This window comes from Protopterus annectens, chromosome 11.part0 (genome assembly GCF_019279795.1).
Source record: "Protopterus annectens isolate FY-2018-M chromosome 11.part0, PAN1.0, whole genome shotgun sequence".
NCBI lineage: Eukaryota > Metazoa > Chordata > Ceratodontiformes > Protopteridae > Protopterus > Protopterus annectens.
Genome location: NC_056745.1, coordinates 142,002,597 through 142,023,331, shown reverse-complemented (window position 1 = coordinate 142,023,331; position 20,735 = coordinate 142,002,597). Strand labels below are relative to the sequence as shown.

General features: G+C 39.7%; 1 protein-coding gene across 2 annotated transcripts in view; it reads right to left on the bottom strand.

Annotated features, from left to right (window-relative positions):
- Positions 1-20,735, bottom strand: part of TTLL1 (tubulin tyrosine ligase like 1) — a 932,005-nt gene that overhangs the window by 153,873 nt on the left and 757,397 nt on the right. For both annotated transcript variants that reach the window (XM_044087529.1, XM_044087530.1), the window contains exon 8: positions 8,899-9,062. In XM_044087529.1, coding sequence (XP_043943464.1) covers positions 8,899-9,062 — 164 coding nt within the window. The remainder of the gene's footprint in view (positions 1-8,898; positions 9,063-20,735) is intronic.

Here is a 20,735-nt window from a genome sequence, read left to right as displayed (position 1 = left end):
AGGGCAAAACATTAGGTTCCCATTTTTCTCATTATAAAAGGAGTATCATGCATGACAACCCTGATACGCAGAGAACTTTAACAGGGGACAAATTAGTGGGCACATATCCCTGTGGCCACTGCAGCTTTTGTGGATATATATTCAAAACTAAAAGCTTCACAAGCAAGAATACTGGCCAGGTACATGATATGAAAATCTTTGGGAACTGCAGTTCTGACTGGATCATTTATCTAGCTACATGCACGTGTCAGGCATTCTATGTAGGTCAAACATCCAGACAATTCCGTATCAGGATATCAGAACATTTGGGAGATATTAGGAATTGCAGATCAACAAATGCATTATACAGACACACTTTCAAGCATCCTACGGCCAAATTTTCTTTTTGCATCATTGATAACATCATTGGTAATAGGGCATTTAAAACAAGATGGCATGAGATTCTTAACAATAAAGAGAAAAGATGGATAGTTAAATTGGGTGGGCTGTTCCCACCAGGGCTTAATGACAAAATGTGAATTTCTCACAAATTCTTCTTATACCCACTATTCTCAGTTTTTTCTTATTGAACAAGACATCTGTTCATAGTATGACCCAACATTCATTATGGATATCACTATCAATAACTATGTATTATTATGCTAACCATTTTTATCTTCATACAGCACTCATCCACTTTACAACATCAAGGTAACATTTTATCTTATTTTTCTACTATTGATATAATTGATGGTTTGATACAGCCTCAGATGGACAACAACAATTTTTGCATATTTTTTGTATGCCACTAATATATGTTTTATTTTTCATTATTATTTGTAACATAATTAATGATTTTTTCCTCTTAGACAGGAAGTGATGTCAAAGCTCTCTTATAGGGTATATAAGGAGCAGTTCTTACTTTGTGTTTTCTAACTACTGATGAAAGCTTGAATAGCTGAAACCAGTCTAGTTTCTGTATAATAAAATATAAGTATTGGAACCACTCGAGGTGCTGGTTTTTTACTCAATATTGTTCACATCAGCTTGGTTGCCGTGCACCAGTCGTACTTGCTAGCTTGTTTCTTTACTGAAAATTTGAGATGGCAGCTAACAAAACTCGAACTGTAGCAGCTGCTGCTCCTTCCTTAAAAATTTTTGTCAAAAGTTCTAAGATAGAAGATAGCAGAGCTCGGAAAGGGTCAATGTTCTGCGTGTTGGCCCAAATTGAGAACCTTCTCCATTTACTGCCATATAATTTCCTGGTAGATGGCTTGTGAGAAGACAAGAGAATTTGTCTTGTATCTTCTGAAATTGAATGAAGCCTGGCAATTAGGGGAAGTGGATTAGCCAAGCAGTCAGTTTCAGGGACTGCAGTGAAGGATGAAGGTCCCCTAACGGGTGCGTCAGAAGGTCTGGAACTGGGTCCAGGATCCATGGACCTTCCAACAGATGATGGTGGAGAAACGGAAACCAAATCTGTCAAGGCCAGTAAGGGGCTATGAGTATAACAGTCCTTCCCAGCGATTTTGCTTTCTGTAAAAATCTGGGTATTAATGGGAAGGGTGGAAATGCATAAAGGAGACCCAGGGGCCAATTGTGTAGAAGTGCATCTCTCGGGGGTTGACCAGGAGGTGGTATTAGGGCAAAGTAGCTTCTGCATTTTGAATTGATGTGGCTGGCAAAAAGGTCGCAGCAAGACTGGCCCCATTTGTGGAAAATCAACTCCGCAACCTGTTGTTTGAGAGACCACTCGTGAGGGAGCAATATCGCCCTGCTTAGCTTGTCCGCTATCACGCTGGATTTCCCCGGGATGTGCGTTGCTAATAGAAAACACTGGGATGATACAGCCCATTCTCAGACCCTGAGGGCTCCTCAGCAAAGGGGGTAAGAGACTTGGTTCCGCCTTGTTTGTTCAAGTACCAGACTACTGACATGTTGTCCGTCTGAATTGCAATAGTTCCTACAGGAAGAGAGTCCTGAAAGTACTGTAACAGCAGAAGTACTGCTCTCAACTCTAGAACGTTGATGTGCAGATGTGATTCTTGATCTGTCCATGTGCCTTGGGTAGTCTTTCCCTGAAAATGCCCCCCCCCCACCCTACCAGTGAAGCGGCCGTGGTCACAGTGGCTACGGGGGGGGGGGACAAAGGGTCTTCCAATTGTGACATGAAGAGACGCCAACCACCACCGAAAGTCTCTCCTGCAAGAATCCGTGATGAGAATCATGTGGTGCATCGGTAGTTTCTGGTAAGACCACTGAGCGAAGAGGAGCCATTGAAGAATTTGCATATGCATCCTTGCGAGTGGTATAGCCAGGATTGCTGCCACCATCAGACTTAGTACTTTCAATACCTCTGCTGCTGTAGCTTTGTTCTTTGATTCCAGTAAGCTGACGTTTTGGCGGAGAAGAGAGACTCTTTCGATAGGGAGACGTAGAGTGGTAGTTGAGGTATCTAATTCTGCTCCTATAAAAACGGTATGCTGCGATTGCGATAAGGCAGACTTTTCGAAGTTGATTGTAATGCCAAACTGATGGCAGAGTGTCAGAGTGTATTGTGTTGCCTGAGTCAATTGATGCCTGGTGGCAGTGGTTAGGAGCCAATCGTCTAGGTATGGAAACACCTGGAATCCTAGAAGTCTCAGGTGAGCCGTGACCACTGCCATGCATTTGATGAACACTCTGGGGGCTGTAGTGAGACCAAAGGGCAGGGCTCGAAACTGGTAATGACTGGCTCCCAGCCGGAAGCATAGATGATCTCTGGAGCGTCTGTTCATCTTTATGTGATAGTACGCATCCTTGAGATCTATGGAGCACATCCAATCGCCTTTCCCTAAGAAGAGAAGAATGGACTGAAGTGTGACCATTCGGAACTTCTCTGTCTTTATGAACTGGTTGAGTCTGCTGAGGTCCAAGATAGGTCTCCAGTCCCCTGTTTTCTTTGGCACCAAAAAGAATCTTGAGTAAGTTCCGAATCTAACTTGGTCTGCTGGGACTGGTTGGATGACTCTTTTTTTCTAGCAATCTATGGACCTCTACGATTGCTTGTTCCCTGAGATTGGGTGGAACATCTGGGATTCTCTTTACGGGAATGGGAGGGGAAGAGAACAGAATGAAATATCCTCTGGAAATGATGCTTTGTACCCAAGTATCTGATGTTAAGTTTAGCCAGGCTTCTGGGTACAAAGACAAGTGACCCCCGACTGCCTCCAGAGCCGAAAAGTTGGGCCCCTTTTCAGGGGTGCTGGTAGGGCTGACCGGAGAACTGACCCCTGTCACCCTGTTGCTGCGGACCCCCTCTGCCGGGGGGGGGGGGCGGCGTCTTCTGTTATAACCCCCTCCTCTGCCTCTAGAGGGGGTTTTCTCCACATGTATCCTGAAAGGTTGCCTGTGCTTTTCGGAACCACATTTTCCCTCCCCTAGGGTCCTTGGAGTAGGGCCGAGTAGGGGTCGAAAAAAGGACTCCAATGGCAGATAAGGTCTTGCCTTCCTGCTCACACCTGGTTAAAGTTTCCTTTACTTTGGGCCCAAACAGTGATGAGCCATCGACTGGGGTACTAATAAAGGAAGACAAAGGGTTCCGCAAAGGAACAGAGACACATCCAGGCTTATCTTCGAAGAGCAATGCCCGAACTAGCGGCTCTACTTGAACCATCAGCTGCATAGGATATGAGACGCATGTACGAGTTTACCACTGAGTTTAGGGTAGCGTGCTGGGCGTTGACTTTGTCGGCCACCCCTGCAGCTTCCGTACCCTGGAGAGTATCTTCTAGCTCTTTCAGGAGATCTCTCTGTAGTCTTGTAAAGTGGGCTAAGTAGTTCAGTGATCGCAGAGAGAAAGTCGCTGAACTAAGCATGTGCTTCCCATATCTATCCATGACCCTAGAATCTCTGTTAGGGGGATGGATAGAGGTGGATGTCTCAGATACTTCCTTTTTGGTGGCTGCAGCTACCATCATGGCATCAACAGGCACTCCCTTTGTCAAAAATGGCTTGTCCACTGGGGCAGACATCATTTTATTGGGTTTACGAGGAACAGATTCCATGGCCTCCGGTGACTCCCATGCCTTACGAGAAACCAGTTCCATGAGTTTGTCGTAAGACGGAGACACCCAAGAAGTGGAAGATTGAGACACAAAAGCCTTCAAGAGCATGGACTCAGCCTCAGTAGGGGTCTTGGATTGCCAATCGCCCCTCTGACTAAGGATCTCTACTATCTCTGCAAAGGAGATAGCCTCAGAGGGGGATCGAGGGGACACTTCTGACTCATCTAAGTCCGTGTCAGATGTCAAGGACTCCTGTGGGGAGTCTGAGTGCCTCCTCTTGCACAATCTCTTCCTGGGCACCTCCTCAGTGGGGGGATCTGGGGAGGTCTCAGAAGAGTAGAGGACGTCCTGTGGGGGTACTTGAGGCTCTGGGTCTCTAAGCTTAGAGGGACTGGTAGATGAAGAAGCAGACACAGGAGCTTGAGGGGAGAGGGAAAGCTGAACCGATGCTGACATTGTCTTTGGAGACAGAACTCTCCTCATAGCATCGAAGGCACCATGGCTCTGACGAGAAGGAGTGGACGGCCCCGAGAGTACCGTCTGATCCTCCTGCACCGAAACCCTGGGCTCTGAGCCCGAGGTAGGAGCCAAGCTCATCCGAGCCGAAGCCCCGAGAGGAAGAGTCGGCACCGACAAATCGGTTCGACTATCCTCCCAGGACCCGACGGGAGAGCGTCAGCTCCTAGAGTCCTCGGTTGGCACTGAGGACATCCAAGTAGATGGAGCCGATAACACCGGTGCGGGTATCGGCTCCAAGGGTTCGACCACCATCGCTTCAATTTCCTTCGGCTTCGAGAGTCCAGTACGGCTCGTAGGAGTAGACAAATCCGGTTCCATGGTCTTCGGTACCGACAAGCTGGTCGGGGCCGACAACAATTTGGCAAGTCCTGGTGCCTGTAAAAGCTTCTGCACTAGCCGATCCATGTCCAAATCTGAAAGGCTGACTGAAGACTTAGCTGAATGCACCGATGGTGCTGACTGGGGCAGAGGTGAAGGAGGAACTTCAGAGACCAGCTTCAATACTGAGAGCTGGCTCCGAATCAAAGGTACACTCGGTTCCGATGACTGTGGAACCGATGACCCTTCTCCTGAAATCTTAGCCTTTTTTGAGACCTTATCTGAAGACTTGGATTCTGCAGATTTGGAGGACGTACTAGTACCCTCATGGCTACTCAAAACTTCCGAAAAAGATTGCTGTAGCAATCCCCTGTCTATAAGTTTCCTCCTTGTCTCCAAGAGGACTCTTGAAGAAAAGGAGTGACAAATGCTGCAGGTGTCTTGGAGGTGTTTAGCCCCCAGACAGTAGACACACTGAATGTGTCTGTCAGTGACGGACATTTTCTGCCCACAATCTGGGCATTTTTTGAATCCCGATTTGGGATGGGATTTTTCCTTATCATCCAACATATTTAAATGAAAAAACAGTAAATTAGATCCACAAACAACTAAGCCCAATCCGGGCACTATCTATAACAGTATTATATACATACAAGTATAGATACAAATATAGGGCTAAGAGGCCCACAGAAAAAGCCTATTATAAGGATTAATAGTAGAGAAAAAAGGGCTAAAGGCCCACACAACAAAGAAGCCAACAAGGCCCTAACTTTTAAACTATTTATACTATGTAAAAGTATTTAACTATAGAGTAAATATAATAGTACTAACACACACTATATTTTTTTAAACAAAAAAAAAACTTGTTATAGACTTGCCGGTTAATTTGTTTCTAAAATGGTCTGAGCTAGCTGGATCACCGAGATCTCTCTTGCCGCGGCAAACTAGATCCGAGGTAATTCCAGCAGTGCATTGTGGGATAAGGGGCTTGGTCTCGAGCTACTGGCAAACCTTGAGCTTTGCTTTTGGCCGTGTCGGAGCCGAGGATCGGCTCCAAACCCATCAGTGAGAATAAACGGCGAGATTTAACAACTTAACATCTATAGTATTTATTTAAATCTAAATGTTGGTTATAATATAAACAATGTAAATAGAACTCAGAAGGTGATACGTTTGTAAATGTTTTGAAAGTCTATTACTTCTTCTTAACCTTGGTTGTGGTGGTAGTAAATGATCTTTGGACCGGTTCACTAACCTGGCTTGAAAAGTTAAACATATAAATAACTAAGTAAATGACGTGAGCCCATGGCAGTACATCATGAAGGCAAACTGCTCAGAGATCTGATCATGTTCTAGACACAGGTAGCATGCGGTGGCAAGAGCCCCACACTAGAACTAGGACTGGCCTCATGCCATATTCTCTAAGGTGCACTCCTGCAACCATGATTCTAGTTCTCACTACCACAGATCACATAAATCATGCTCAGGCATGATTTTTTTGTAAGGGTTGGTTCCAAGTTCCACCAGTCTAAGAATAGGTGACACCGGGACCTTTCCCTAGGATTAGGGTATTTGTCCCTCAGCCTCAGCCAGTTATCCAAGGGATGAATAGTATCAGTGTTTCAGGACACCTCTAATGGCAGGAATCATGTAAGTACCTCTCTCAGCCCCCACATCTTCTTCTGAAATGGAACACTGGCAGGGGCTTGAGTGCTCACTAGCCAAGAATAAGTTCAGAATCTCCTGAAATCAGACAGCACGTTAAACCCAGACCTACCTTTTAATGCACTATGCCACAATATGCTCTCTGAGTGTTTGAACTTATACCAATTCTTCAACCTACGCATGGGGCTGTGTGGTGGACCCTTCTGCTGATCCACATGTGGGAAGAACAGTTTAGGAAGGCTAGCTGCACTGAATGAAAAAAATGCAGCTCATATTCAATCTAGTTATGTGTGCGCTGCTAAATATAGGTAAGAAAAGCTCAAGGACAAAATTCTGTAGGGGAAGTTAAACGTTCAAACAGGAAAAGGAGTTGACATGAGTGGGGATGTACCAGCAGGAGCAGTGTGCTGTCTTGTCACAGGGATTGACTTCAAGGTTAGGGATGTCACTGTTTCCCACTAAGAGGCATTAGCAAGGACACAATGGACTAATATGGACAATTCTGGAAATCCTACAGTGATTGGGACACTTACTTACATAAGAGTGGTCACAGAAATGTTATAATGATAGGGGGAACTGGAACAGTAGACACAAATGAGGAATAACCCAAAAGTTTGAGGCTATACTCCCTACAAAGCAAGAACAGATAGGGGCAGGATATGGGTGTACAATGAAATTATACGGATCTGTGATGGTGTAGATATGGAAACTAAGGAGAAGATCAAGGAGGAAAGGACAGCTTCCAGTGGAAAGGAATCAAATTTAGCCTCATCATGAGGAAGTACTACTTCATGGTAAGCTAGTCAGTAATGGGAATCAGCATCTGCCTTCCAGAAAGGTCAGCACAAAACAGATCAGCTGAGGCTCTTCAGATGGCGCAGGACAAGAATAACTGGTAGGCAGGCAGTACAAAAGCATTAGCTGTAACAACTAGGCAGACCAAGTAGACCCACTGGTTTTCTGCAGGCAAGGAATACATATCTATGGCATTACATAATGTTACTGAATATGTCAAAAGCACTAATTTCTTGACCTTTATGCAGTACAAAACTGTTACAGCAGCTCCTACGCTGCTGACAATACTACAACATGCAAAGCCATAACTAGGGCAGCGTGAAGGGAGGTAAATGATGAGGGAGTTTAGTCTTGGCACTGATACATGAAGCCATGAGTATACTGTTGCTTCATAAATGAATGACAACACTACACTTGTCATGGTCGACGTGCAGCAGCACTCAGTGTGATCTAAGCATAGCAAGCTGCCTGTTAAATTTGCAGCAAAGAGACACAGTTTCAGAGAAGAAGAGCTGAAATTGAGAAGGCTTTTCCCCTTTTTTTTTTTTTTGTTTGCTTCCCAAGCCCTTAAGTTAGAGTCGAGTTTGGGGATCCACAAAAGGAATCAGATGACCTAGCTACTTTTCTGGTAGAAACACGCAACATCAGCAGTATACCAGCTATTTAGATCACAGGAAAACACTCACATTAAAAAAATATAGGCACACAGTGGAATAAAGAAAATACGACCACCAGAGCTGTAGTAGAAAAAATTATTTAATCAATGGTAAGCGCTTTTGTGTAACATTTGATCAGACCATAAAACAGGCAAATAGCAACAATCCTTATATACACATTCAAATAACTAATAAACCTATCAAAGCATTATATTTTCTACTAAAGCTCTGGTGGTTATATTTTCTTTTTGGATTTTTTTATACTTGACTAAGATTGACTTGTTTTTGGTGGTGCATACTTGATAAAACACAGTGGAATAACACAGGAGATAAAGGCTATAAGCAACTGGTAAACTTTACCCTGCAGCCCTGGGTTTGCATCCATAGGTGTTCATCTGTATTCTGTTAAAGTCTGATTAGGTAACTTAACGGGATAGCACTCCTAGATTGTCCCTGTAAACAGACGTGTGTCTAGATGATACACCTATTTAACAAATGTGTAAGAAAACAAGCCTGGCAGTCCAGCAGACTAGGTTAATGCTATGAACTGCTAGCAAGCTTCACATTGGAATCCTGGGTTTCATTCCTTTAGTCTCCACGTTCATACTGTGTAAGTAATGGTTTCCATACAGTTAGCAAATGGAAAACGAGCATCATTAATGCAGGTCTAAAGTTAACTGCTCATTAACTGCTCATCACAAATACAGTTTATAACAACTTGTTAAAAACCATGCTTATTGTAACTTCATCTGTTGTAAGCAATTATTTCCTTAACATCTTTTCAAGTAGGTTACTATTATCTGCTATCAGTTTATTAATATTTCTGCTGCTTTTCACAAATAAAGATAAGTGAAAAAACACATTTAATTTCTTTTCTGTTCTAGAACTAAAATCATAGTGGGCAATTTTTGTTCACTTACAGAATTTCATAGTTTCCAAGCATTTCTTTTGAGGGATTCTTATTCCACTTACAATCTGGAATCTCACCATTCGGAACTGTGATATTGAGTGTATCATTAATCAAGTTATATTTGAGAATTCGGTCATTTGCCGTGCTTGATGTAAGGGATGGTGAGGCATTAACCTGAAAAACAGAATGAAAAAAATGTCAGAATTGATTGTAATTTCTCTCTATTGTCTTCTATGAGATTCTCTGTCTATGAAGTAAACAAGATAGCGTGCACTCTTTTGGATACAATGGCACAAATGAAAGACACAACAGCAACAAAGCGTGTTAACAACTTAAATATTAACCTGTCAGACAATGTATTTCCAACTTCTCATTATTTTGTTGCACAAAAACAATTGTAACTGTTTACACAATTATGGAAAAATATTTTGGACTTAAACTAATAAGTCAAATACCATATATGCAAGATGCTCCCAAAAATGGGTATTCTGTTAAATATGAAGTCAAAACACTAAAAATTACTCACAGTCATGAGACTGCATCTACTGAGTCAAAACCTTACTGGTTTTCAATATTTTCATCAAATGTTCAGCATATTACTTTTATAACTAAAATTATTCAGCATCTGCATTTAGTAAGGGATTCTGTACAGCTAACACAACAACATTCTCTTAGGTTTGGAAAAACAGCCTTAACATAACAAACAAAAAGCTATCCTATTTCTGGATTCTCCTATGAAAGAAAATACTATGCAAGAAGTCGGTGCTCAAATACCAAAACACTTGGTATAACTTTGTTCTCTATATTAATTGCTGGCTGGCACATTTATTACTTTTGAAATTTTTATGCAGCTCAGAATTCACTCTCTTCAGTTTGTTTGATTGCCTCTGAGCCCATCAAGTCTGAGGCTATTAAAATGGAGTCCATGGGAGAGTCATCAAGAATGTTGTCTCTGCCTTTACAAGCGGTGTGTGGAGATGAGGTTTTTAAATTGTAATGTCTCCGGAGAACTCAGGAAGCAGAGCTATGGGTCTCTCCCCGAGGGTCAGCATAGATTGTGTGACTGATGCAGGTACTCAGTCTGGTATATGAGAGGGCTTTTTTAGCCTTGATCAAAACATTTCCTTCAGCATTTAATAATGTGATGTTATATGTGGTTTTAGGATATGGTTTGGTTTTAGGGTCTGAGGGTTTCAGGAAATCATGCATCCAAAGGACATCACTCTTTTCTTGTGGAAGAGTTGGTGATACTGCCCCATGGAGATGAGGGGGTGCCACCCCAGACAGCAATTATGAGGGAAGGCACCAGTAGATATCCATAACGAGACACTCACTGCTTCTCATGTTGACATAATGCAGAATGTGTGTCAGGAAAATGTTTAATTCTAGGTATGACAAAAAAATTCAATAGTATGATGGCTCTATGAATTCACCTCTCAATTCTTGATCCATGCAAGGGACAACAGAGGCAATTGATGGTGGTCTTAAAAGTCTAGGCTCACTGGATAGGGACTACAGAACTGATTTGAGAATTTGCCACAGAGAATAGCAGTAAATCAGATCCATTGTAATGTCACAGTAGTTAAAGTGTTAGTTCTCTGCAATGCCTGCATGGTGGCAAAAACAGAAGGGCTTGAAAGAAAATGCCTGCCTCTGCAGACAAGCAAAGATCTAAAATTGGACTGATACAAGACATGGGGTCGATTACGCTGAAACAGAGACCTGTCAAATTTAGAGGCATTATCACATTGTAGAAGTTTAGATTCAGTGCAATACAGTTTGATTACTTTTATATGAATGTAAATTTGCCTACGTCAAAAGTGATAATTTAATAAAGGTTTTTGGAAAAAAAAGAAGTGGAAAATAATGTACCGCGACAAAAAAAGAGGCTGATATATAAACAGCAATAGGCTAGTCTACTAAAAGAAACATTACTACTACACTAACTACTACCCCTCAACCTCACCTCTACTGGCTCCCTCTTACTTTCCCTCCCTGTCCCTATACTGCTCTCTCAACCTCTTCTCCTTACTTCATTGTGGCATATCTCATTTTGGGGTTTAATTTCATAGTTATTTGGACTGCACATCTGTTTTAGGATGGCAAATAACTGTAGCAGCAGCTTTAATCTACCAGGTTCCCCTTGGGCTAGTTTAAATAAGAATCTCAGGAAGGACTGGCATAGTGGATGGGTGATGACTGGAATATGGTAATGAATATACTGATATGCAAGGGAGACCAACAGCCTTTAGGATTCCATCAGTGGGGAAGCAGTTTAATTCCTTTTTAAGCCTGTTGGAATGGTAGATGTAACCAGCTATGTTCCAGTGATAGGTACAGGGTTTGTGTGTTTCTCTCTGGTATACAGGGGCTACTTTAGATTTACTGGATTTTAATTGAGGGAACATGTGTATTTGATTCAGGAAGTACAAACAAAGCACTTATACAATGATTTATGTGTTTATATTTGATTACTGGCAATTTTTATTGTTTTATTATATATTAATGTAACATTCTGATAAGGGGCAATCCTACTGATATGTATAATGTTGATATAGTTGAACTTAATTTGTTATGATTTAAAGATGTGTTTCAGAAATATAGTGTTTCTTCCTCACATAGGTTTGTGGAATCAATATCTGTCAGAATTTAAGAATGAATGGAAGAAATATAAAGCAATTATTGCAAGGTGTAGGAAAAAAGTAGGATATTGTTTAACGAAATGCAGCTTATCAACCATACAAAGAATATGTCAAAGTGGGATATAGTCAGACTTCCAAGATGGCTGCACACTGAACTTTAGCTTTCTCAGTTAGAGCTGGATCATGGTAAACACCTTAACCATTATGCAGGGTAATGGATCGCCCCCCCCCCTTTGCAGCAGTTCCCCCTTTCCTTGCAGCCATTCCAGTGTCCCATTACTTGGCCATTTCTCCGCAGTTACCATAAACACTGTTCAAACCTGTCAGTTTACATACTATTTTCTTTCTTACTTCTACAATAATTTCAGATATTTGTATTTAATTTAAAACTTTTATTTCAAATGTTATAGTACAAACACTGATAGCCATTTGCTAAGCAAACAATACAGTCCAACTATACATTTCAGTGTTTCACCAACAAATTCAGTGCCTGCTGCCCTTGAAGAATTAATTGCCTAAGTTACATTAAAAAAAAGTTGGTAACCTGGTAATATTGCAATAGGGAGTGGCTGACAAGACAGCAACAAGTTCATAGCTACTAGTAATCTCATACAAAGGAGGATACACACACAGGAGTGCAGCACCCCCCATTAAAGAGCCCCATAGTATCAGCAATCTACCTATCTGGTATTAAGTACTGAACCAACAGCCTTTTGCACCAAAGGCAAGTATGCTAACTGCTGTACTACTAACACCGATTTCAAATTCTAAAGCATGAACACTGACTGCCATTTGCTAAACAAAATAGTTGCACACTGAAAACAAACATTGCATGATCAGCAGTAAACTGCATGATCAGCAGTAAACTTCTGTTCCCTTGAAACTCACAGTTCCCTGAAAATGCACTGAAACTTAGTCTGGCAGTTGGTGTAGAGAATTCATGATCGTCTCCACTGAAACCTCAAAATCCTCAAGCAGTCTGGTAGTTTGTGTAGATGGCTAGCCTGCAATCCTTAACTAGGGCATCACACACACACACACACACACACACACACACACACACACACACACACACACACACACACACACACACACACACACACACACACACACACACACACACACACACACACCTCTTTAAACTGGACTGGCTGCAAGTTAAATACTGCACATGCAGCTTTAAACTTAAAGTTAAAGAACAGAATGGCTGCCAGTGATGATGTATTATGAGCAAGATGATATATTTCTCAAAGTGTACAATTGTCTGTAACATTTGAATGAGGAGCTTTTCTCCCCAGGCCTCCGCTGAAAACGGACCTGCATCCAGTAGGACTCTCACAGTCAACAAATGTAAATAAATATGTTTGCATTAGGTCTGCATTTGGCATGCTTCACATTAAAGAAGCACGCACAACGGAAGCAAAGTGCCAGTGTCTTTTTAAAGGAGAAGACACCGAAGAACATTTTTATTATTAATTCAAATGTATGTGGAAATTCCCTGGCCAGTGGGGCCCCCATTCAGCTGGCCAGTGGCCCTCCCAGCCACCAGGCCCTAGGAAACTGCCTAGGTTGCCTAGTGCTGAATGCAGCTCCCAGTGTGAAAGGAGTGCCGCTGAAATTTTTTTGGGTAAGATTCAGTTACTGGCTAGTAATACATTGCCTGGATGTCAGCAAAGAAGAAATTTGGAAAACCTGAAAGAAAATCAACCAGTAAAGGTGAAAAGAAAACACTGTCTTGGAAGGATTGTGTAGCTGTTCAGCAAAAAGTAGTTCAAACTTCAGCTTTCGTTCAAGAGATGGCTTCTAGTAATTTACAGGAAAATGAATTAAATGTACTCAGGCATGATTAAATAAAAATGAAACACTGAAGGAATATAGCAATTTAATTAGCCATTCAGATGAACTGATAAAAGTGCAAAAATCAGAGGGTGACATGAAGAAAAAGCTGTCTGAATATGAGGTTTCAAGAACTGTTTAAAAATAGAGTTAGAAAAGCACACAAAGAAACCCTGACATTTTATGCTGTACCAGAGAAACTGGAAGTAAAGACTGAATTAATTTTATGAAAGCACAAATAAGCAACTGGACTGGTGTTCCACTGCAGAATTTATTAACTGAAACTGCACATTGAGTGTATGCACCAAACCTAGCCATGAGAAAGCAGCCAAGACCTATATTGGTAAAGATGCAATCATACAAGCAGAATGAGTTGATCCTGACAAAATGGTGGCAGAGGGGTAAAGTATTAACAACTGGAGACAGCAGAGTATTTTTAGAAAATGATTATTCGCTGTACACCACACAGAAGAGAAGAAAATGTATTCCAGCAATCCTAGAATATTAGAGGCAGGTGTGAGATTCAAGCTACTGTACCCAGCTGTCTTCAAAGTGTTTCTTCCTGGAAGATTAAAGTTAATTTTTAATGAAGAACAGGCTAAGGAGGAAATAAAAATGTTTATCCAACAAAAACATCAGTCAGCAAGCAGAAGGGGGCTCTATTTCTCGTTCTTCTGACTGTAAAGTTTATAGAGAGACTTTGCCAGTGAAACCTTTTCCTTTGTTCCAAAAGGAATGGGTGAAAGACAGAAAAAAAGCACAGGAGTTGACTACAAGAATCAGCAGTAGTTTGGACTTGAACCAGAGTCTGGTGTTGGGAGATGGAGATGAACAGGAATACGACCAGCAACTCAAATTACTGAATAAATTGAAGACTATAAAGCATCTTGTCACAGTTGTAAAATATGGTTTTGCAAGAAAAAAGTGGCTACAAACACTGCACTTTTGTTGACTTTGTTAAACTTGTGGGTGGACTGTAAAGTATATAATCCATTTTATATAATTAATGTTTAGGAGGACACAAAGGGGGAAAACTAAGTAAAACAAACTTTGTTCTCATTTTTTGTATAACACATTTCATGATATAAAGTGCACATTATATACAGTAAAAGAGTTCTATGTAGTGTGTAGTCAGTGGTATTTTAAATGTGGAGGGAGTCTTTTCAGTGACTGTTGCATGTGTTAAAGATATTAAAGTAAATAAGTACTTTTTTAGTTGTAAGAAATACATATTTTACTGTATAACAAGACAAAAAAGACTGAACAAAAGCAAGTTTAATGTTCATATACTGTAGGTTCATAGGTATATACTAGGCTAACTATCACTAGGGCCCTTATAAGCCTAGCCATGCAACCCAAATATGACTCACAAATTTGACTTATACAGGTGGTGATTTACTGACTGCCTCTCTCCATAAGAGACATAGGAGCCAGACCAGGGGTGAATTTCTCATTACCTATACACTGGTCCAATTTACCCATAAAAAGGGATAGGGAGGAACTCTACTTCACATGGATGGGGAACCTGTTCCAGAAAATGGTAATCCCCTGAGAAACATATCTGTCTCTCGAACATGTTCTATTTTATGTTGCAAGCAAAATTTAGGTCATTTAATCTAGTGGTTCTTATACATATCCCACTACAAAATGAGAATATTGTTAAAGACCTTGGAAATTGGATCGATAACTCCCTATCCTCAGATCATTATCTAACAACAGTAGTCGAAGTCCTTCTACTTACTACAGCTAAATGCCAAAGAAATACAATCCAGTTCTAAAGTTGTCATTGTCTCCTTATATTCAACATTGATTAGGCCAAATACTGAGTTCAATGCCAGCTTTGGGATGTACCTCACTAGACATATCAAACAACCAGAAAGACCCCAGAGGTTCCTAACTAAGAGGATCACTGGCTTAAAAACCCAAACTACCAAAAAAGTTTGGCAGCATTATCTCTTTATTCAATACTGTATAGACATATGTGGGGAGAGCTATACCTTTTCTTCCATGCCTTTAGGGACCTGGTGGTCCTAGATCTCTTGCAACTCCATAAATCAAATAATCCCACAAAAACAATAACCAGGAATCTAAATTTTCATCAGCATATAAAACATGGTGGCAAGATAGGTTAATTATGTAGCACCTTCCCCACCTCTGAAACAGACTCCCACAGCACATCAAGGAGCATGATGCATTGCCTTCTTTCAAATGGGAACTGGATGAATATTCACAAATTTACCCCTTGCTTGAATGACCTAGCCTTCTTTGAAAAAGGAGGTACAGTCTAAGGATGGGCAATAGCAAGGCGTACATGGTTGCAAGACTCAGTTGCCTTGTACTTCCTACAATTCCCATGATCCCTTGCAAAGTATCATCAGAAACTGGAATCAGAATTTATACCATGCATTAAATCTTACTTCAGAAAATATTAACTTGATGAACATGGTTTACACTTTGCAAGAGAAAGCCCTGAACTTAGAATTTAGGGCCTGCAGGCTTAACCTGCACATTGTGGTGGACCTGAGCATTTAGACACTTCCAACAACTTTAAACACTTTGCATTCCATTTTTATGCAATTAGGGAAGAAGATTAATATAAAATCTTTGTCTGCTCTTTAAATCAACATTGTTCATACAGTCGGTGTCCCAAAAATAGAATACAATTATGCTGTTATTGCCAGATTCTACTCTACTTCCAACAAAACCCAGTTTACTCTGCCACTCAACAAAGGAACTTTATATATATAATCAAGTGCCTTTAAATTTTTTCAGGTTTTACCAGCTGAGACAACACAGAAAATGAGGCCCCTTAGGAAACTCAGTAATAATTATGGCAAAAAGGACATGCTTCTAGATTCATTTGCCAACAACACTCCAAGTTAATTATAAAGACATCAATTTGAAATTTTCTATACCCGATGAAGCACAGCATGGACAATCTGCTACAGAAAGTTTGCCTTACTTCCTGCTGTTGAAAGAGAATCCCACAATGGCAAATGTTATGAATCTATGTAGATTCATTATTTTCTATTACTATTATGGGGAGAAGCAGGGGGCCTCCAATATGTACTTTTTGTATTAGATACACTTAGAATGAAATCCACACAGCATAAGGACTGCAGTGCAAAACACTGCAAACCAGCCACTCCATAAAAAAATGACACTATGTAATTACACTGATAAAGAATATATCCAAAAAGGGATTTATTAGTTGAACATGTTTGGCCATATATATAGTAGACATTAGGGATTTCTTCAGAACTAAAAAACTTGCCCTCGCCAGTCCCGCCCCATCACTATTTAAATGCTTAAAAAATCATATGTCAAGTGACAAAAATAAATCACATGGCTCAACTAACATTTTAGTCATAAATATGAACAGTAAATTTAAATATGAAGTAACAAATACAGGATCAAATCAGTAAATTATGCAAGATAAAAGTAAAAATGCAATATACTACAACAGCACTCAGCTATGATAAAATACTACATACTTAGAACATTCTGCTTTAAAGTTTTGCTGTAAATGGTTTTAAAATAATCTCCACTGGGGTTCCTTCTGGGTGGAGTCTGCATGTCCTCCCTGAAGTCACATGTGTTTTCTCTGGGTGCTCTGGTTTCCTCCCACAGTCCAAAGACATGCAGTAGTGGATTTGGCACTCTAAATTGGCCATAGGTGAGTGTGTGTGCACAGTAAGTGGTGCGAATGAACTACCACCGGAAGGGTTAGCCACACGGCTTGGCTCAAGATGATTGTCACTGCGGAAGTGACACCCCAACCCTATGTGCAAAATAGGAAAAAGGGGTTGAGGATGGATGGATTCATAGATATGTGATCATTTAATGGGGGGGAGGGGCAGCATTGATCCTAAGTTGCCAAATTAGTTGTCTAAAGTCTATCTTGGTTTTGCATTCATCCCCCTGTGGATCTTTTGGTATTTTTGTCGAGTACAGAAAATTTGAAGTTGCAAGATGCTAAACATTCTAAAGTATGTAGAGTAATTACTTAGTGTCATCTGTGTTGAGTGGCAGACTACTGTATACTTGCACTCACAATAAAATAACATTTATAATTTAATATTAATGCTATAAATTATACTAAAATAAGAAGCATTTACATGTTTAAAATGGTTTACCTTCATAATGTAGACAGCCATAATGGTGAACGTGTACAACACCAAACCATTTCCGCAAAACATATACCACCGAAACCTCAAAGCCAACAAAACATCAAAAAGTCGAAATTTCCGACTGCACTACACCTACAAACAAGTGCTAACATGGGTCAAAAAGGGGGCAAGATTTTGCAGTTCGGAATATTGTCGTTCGAGGTTTTGTGAAGGGGCAGTTCAGAGTTCGCAGTAGTGGGTTCACCATTGTGGTTGTCGACATTATGGAGGTATAACATTTAAAACATATATCTGCAGATATAACTTGCCTTCAAGAAATAAACTTGCATACAGAGAAGTATGTTTTAGTGCCCAATATGTATTTCTAATTTTAAAGATGAGTTTAAAGGAGCACCATTATTATCCATACTAATGAATGTAAGGTTTTGAATACTTTTCAAGATGTGAACTCAAGAATCTTGATAGCAAATGTACAAGTAAGGAATGTTGTATTTACACTTGGTTATGTGTATGCACCTTTTCGTGATTATTCCACATTTGTACATATAATGGCTTATGGTTTTAATGCAACTTGACAGCAAGTATAGTATATTAGTTGATTTCAATACTGATGGTTTTAATCAAACAGAAATAATTTTCACAACATAATTCCTTTAACAGATTTCTGAAACTACAACTATCTTTCTGTAAAATGCTTTAAAAATTTGGATTTTAAGCATAAAAATCATACTAAGATTACTTTATTTCTGATTCTGTGCTTATATGTTCCTGACATAATACAGCCATACAAGTTATCAGATCCTGCTTTAGTTGCAATTTACATTAACTTAAAGCCCTGACAGGGAAAAGGAGGGCTCTTTATTAACAAAGTCGTCTATAAACATTTGAGATGCTAATTATTTCAACTATAAATGAATATAGGTCAAATAAGAATAACACAGGACTTCCGTTTACATATAACTTTGTATCATTAAAGCATTTATTGCTGGCATACCTTTCCATTTCACAGGCAGATGGTCTACAAAGGAGGAGTTGGGTGATTTGACAGAACAATTCCAAGTATTAAAACAATTACATGAGGTGAATCAAAATTAATATGAGCACACATACTTCAAGAGTTGCAACCTTTTGCTGCTGCTTTTAAAAACTGAGGATGGTGATGCAGGTAAATATTAATAAAGAAAGATAAATTAAAACAGAAGTACAAGCTTAATAAAAAGCAGAATTACATGGATCATATTAAGGGAAAAGTCTTTGTGGAACTAAAATTAAATTTTATTCAAGCCTTAAGTGCAGATAACAAGAATATAAATGACTTGGGGAAGAGTATTGTTTGTTGTATTTTATAATGAAATATGCAATACCATACAGGATAGAACTCAAGAACATAGTGATAATTATGTTCATTCCTATGAAATAAAACTTTCTGAACATTAAGAAAGCACACAATAAGAGAAGAATATATAAAATACATATTTTATTTTCAAGATAATAAAGCTTCTAGACCTGATCCCTTAGTCATAGGATTATACAAACAAATTGCTCATGATTTGCTTACATTTAGGGTTAAATTGAATAGATTATTAAAGCATTCTTCTAATTTAGTTGACTTGCATTTCTCTCTCTAACTAAAGTAATGCTCATTAAGAAACATGACAAAGATGGACAGGATGTTTCAAATTACAGGCCAACACCCCTGTTAAACACAGATTTTAAAATCACTACAATGTTTATTAATAAGATAATCTTCCAAAAAGTTCTAGATACAATTTTCTCTTTTCAGTTTGAATTCATCCCCAGTCATTCAATGCATATAGCTAATCAAAATTTGCAAGTGATTACAATTAATTATAAAAATAATAAGGGATAATCTCTTTAGATGCAGACATTTGTTCGTTATACACCCAAAAGGACTTTTATACAGTAAACAGAAAATAACCATTTAACCTTTTATCTTATAGTGGTTTATTTAAACCCATATTTAATCAGACATCTGTATTAGTTTACAAAACTATTTTTGTAAATGTTACTGGATAGAATTCCTGGATAACAAAAAAATCTTATGAAGTTTGGTAAAGCTATCTGCTCTCCCCAACTATTTTTTATGTCCACAAACCCAAGCTTACCATACCAGTAAATGTCCTACTTCTCACTGTACAGAAGTGATATTTTGCCAAAGATAGCCAAACATCTGTCCAGTATACCAAACCCTTTATACATTCCAAGCACAATATGTTAGGTGTATGCCCTATGTCCAGTGGGTGAGGTACACATAACATTTGTGTCTCTACTCCTAAGAACCGAGTTGCAACAGAATAGGAGAAATGCTAGAGGAAGCAACATCCACATCCAAGGAGGAGAGAAAATAATACCCATCGACCAGAAAGAGTAACTGAAGATAATGAGGGGAACAGAATATTGCAACAGTGAGAAGGAGGACACCTACTGTTAGATCTTCACAACTGTACTAGATCTTTCTTTATCACTGGTGTAGTATTCTTAACAGAAAGGAGAGTTTAAAAACTATTAGAAAGGAAGGGAGGAGGAAGACATGGAGGAATGTTCCAAAAGAAATGAATATGGCTCTGGTAAAACTTGCCCTGGTTTTAGAAATGGCATCCAAAATTGTAATGTTTAGTAAAGTGTGAACAGAAGACCAAGTATCAACTTCCAAAATTGATCCAGTATCCAGACCCTTAAAAAAAGAACCAGATGATGCAACTGTCCTGGTGGAATGTGCATAAACAGAAGAAGAAAGCTGATTTCCATGAAAAGAAGAGCAAAAACAGATAGACTTAGAAATCCAGGAGGAGATGGTTTGCTTAGACACAGTTTCCTGGTCCGGAAGGAAATAAAAAGCTGCTCAGAATTCCTGATATCCATAGTCTTACCCAGATAATATCTGAGCTGTCTATGTAGGTCCAGGCAGTAAAGAACCCTTTCTCTGGGGTTCTGAGGAGAAGGAAAAAGAAGGAAGATGAATGGGCTGATTTATGGACAAATCATTAACTACTTTAGGCATAAAGGAAGGGCTGGTATGAAAAGACACCTTGTCTTTGTGAGAAAAAAAAAAAAAGAGGAAGAAATGCCATGATAGCTTGAAGTTCAGACACACTCTTGGCCAAGGTAAGAGGTACTAGTAAAAGAATCTTCCAAGTACAGTGCTGCAAGGAACAGGAAGCAGCAGGCACAAAGGGAGACTGGGTCAGTTTCTCAAGAACAAAATTAAGGTCCCAAAA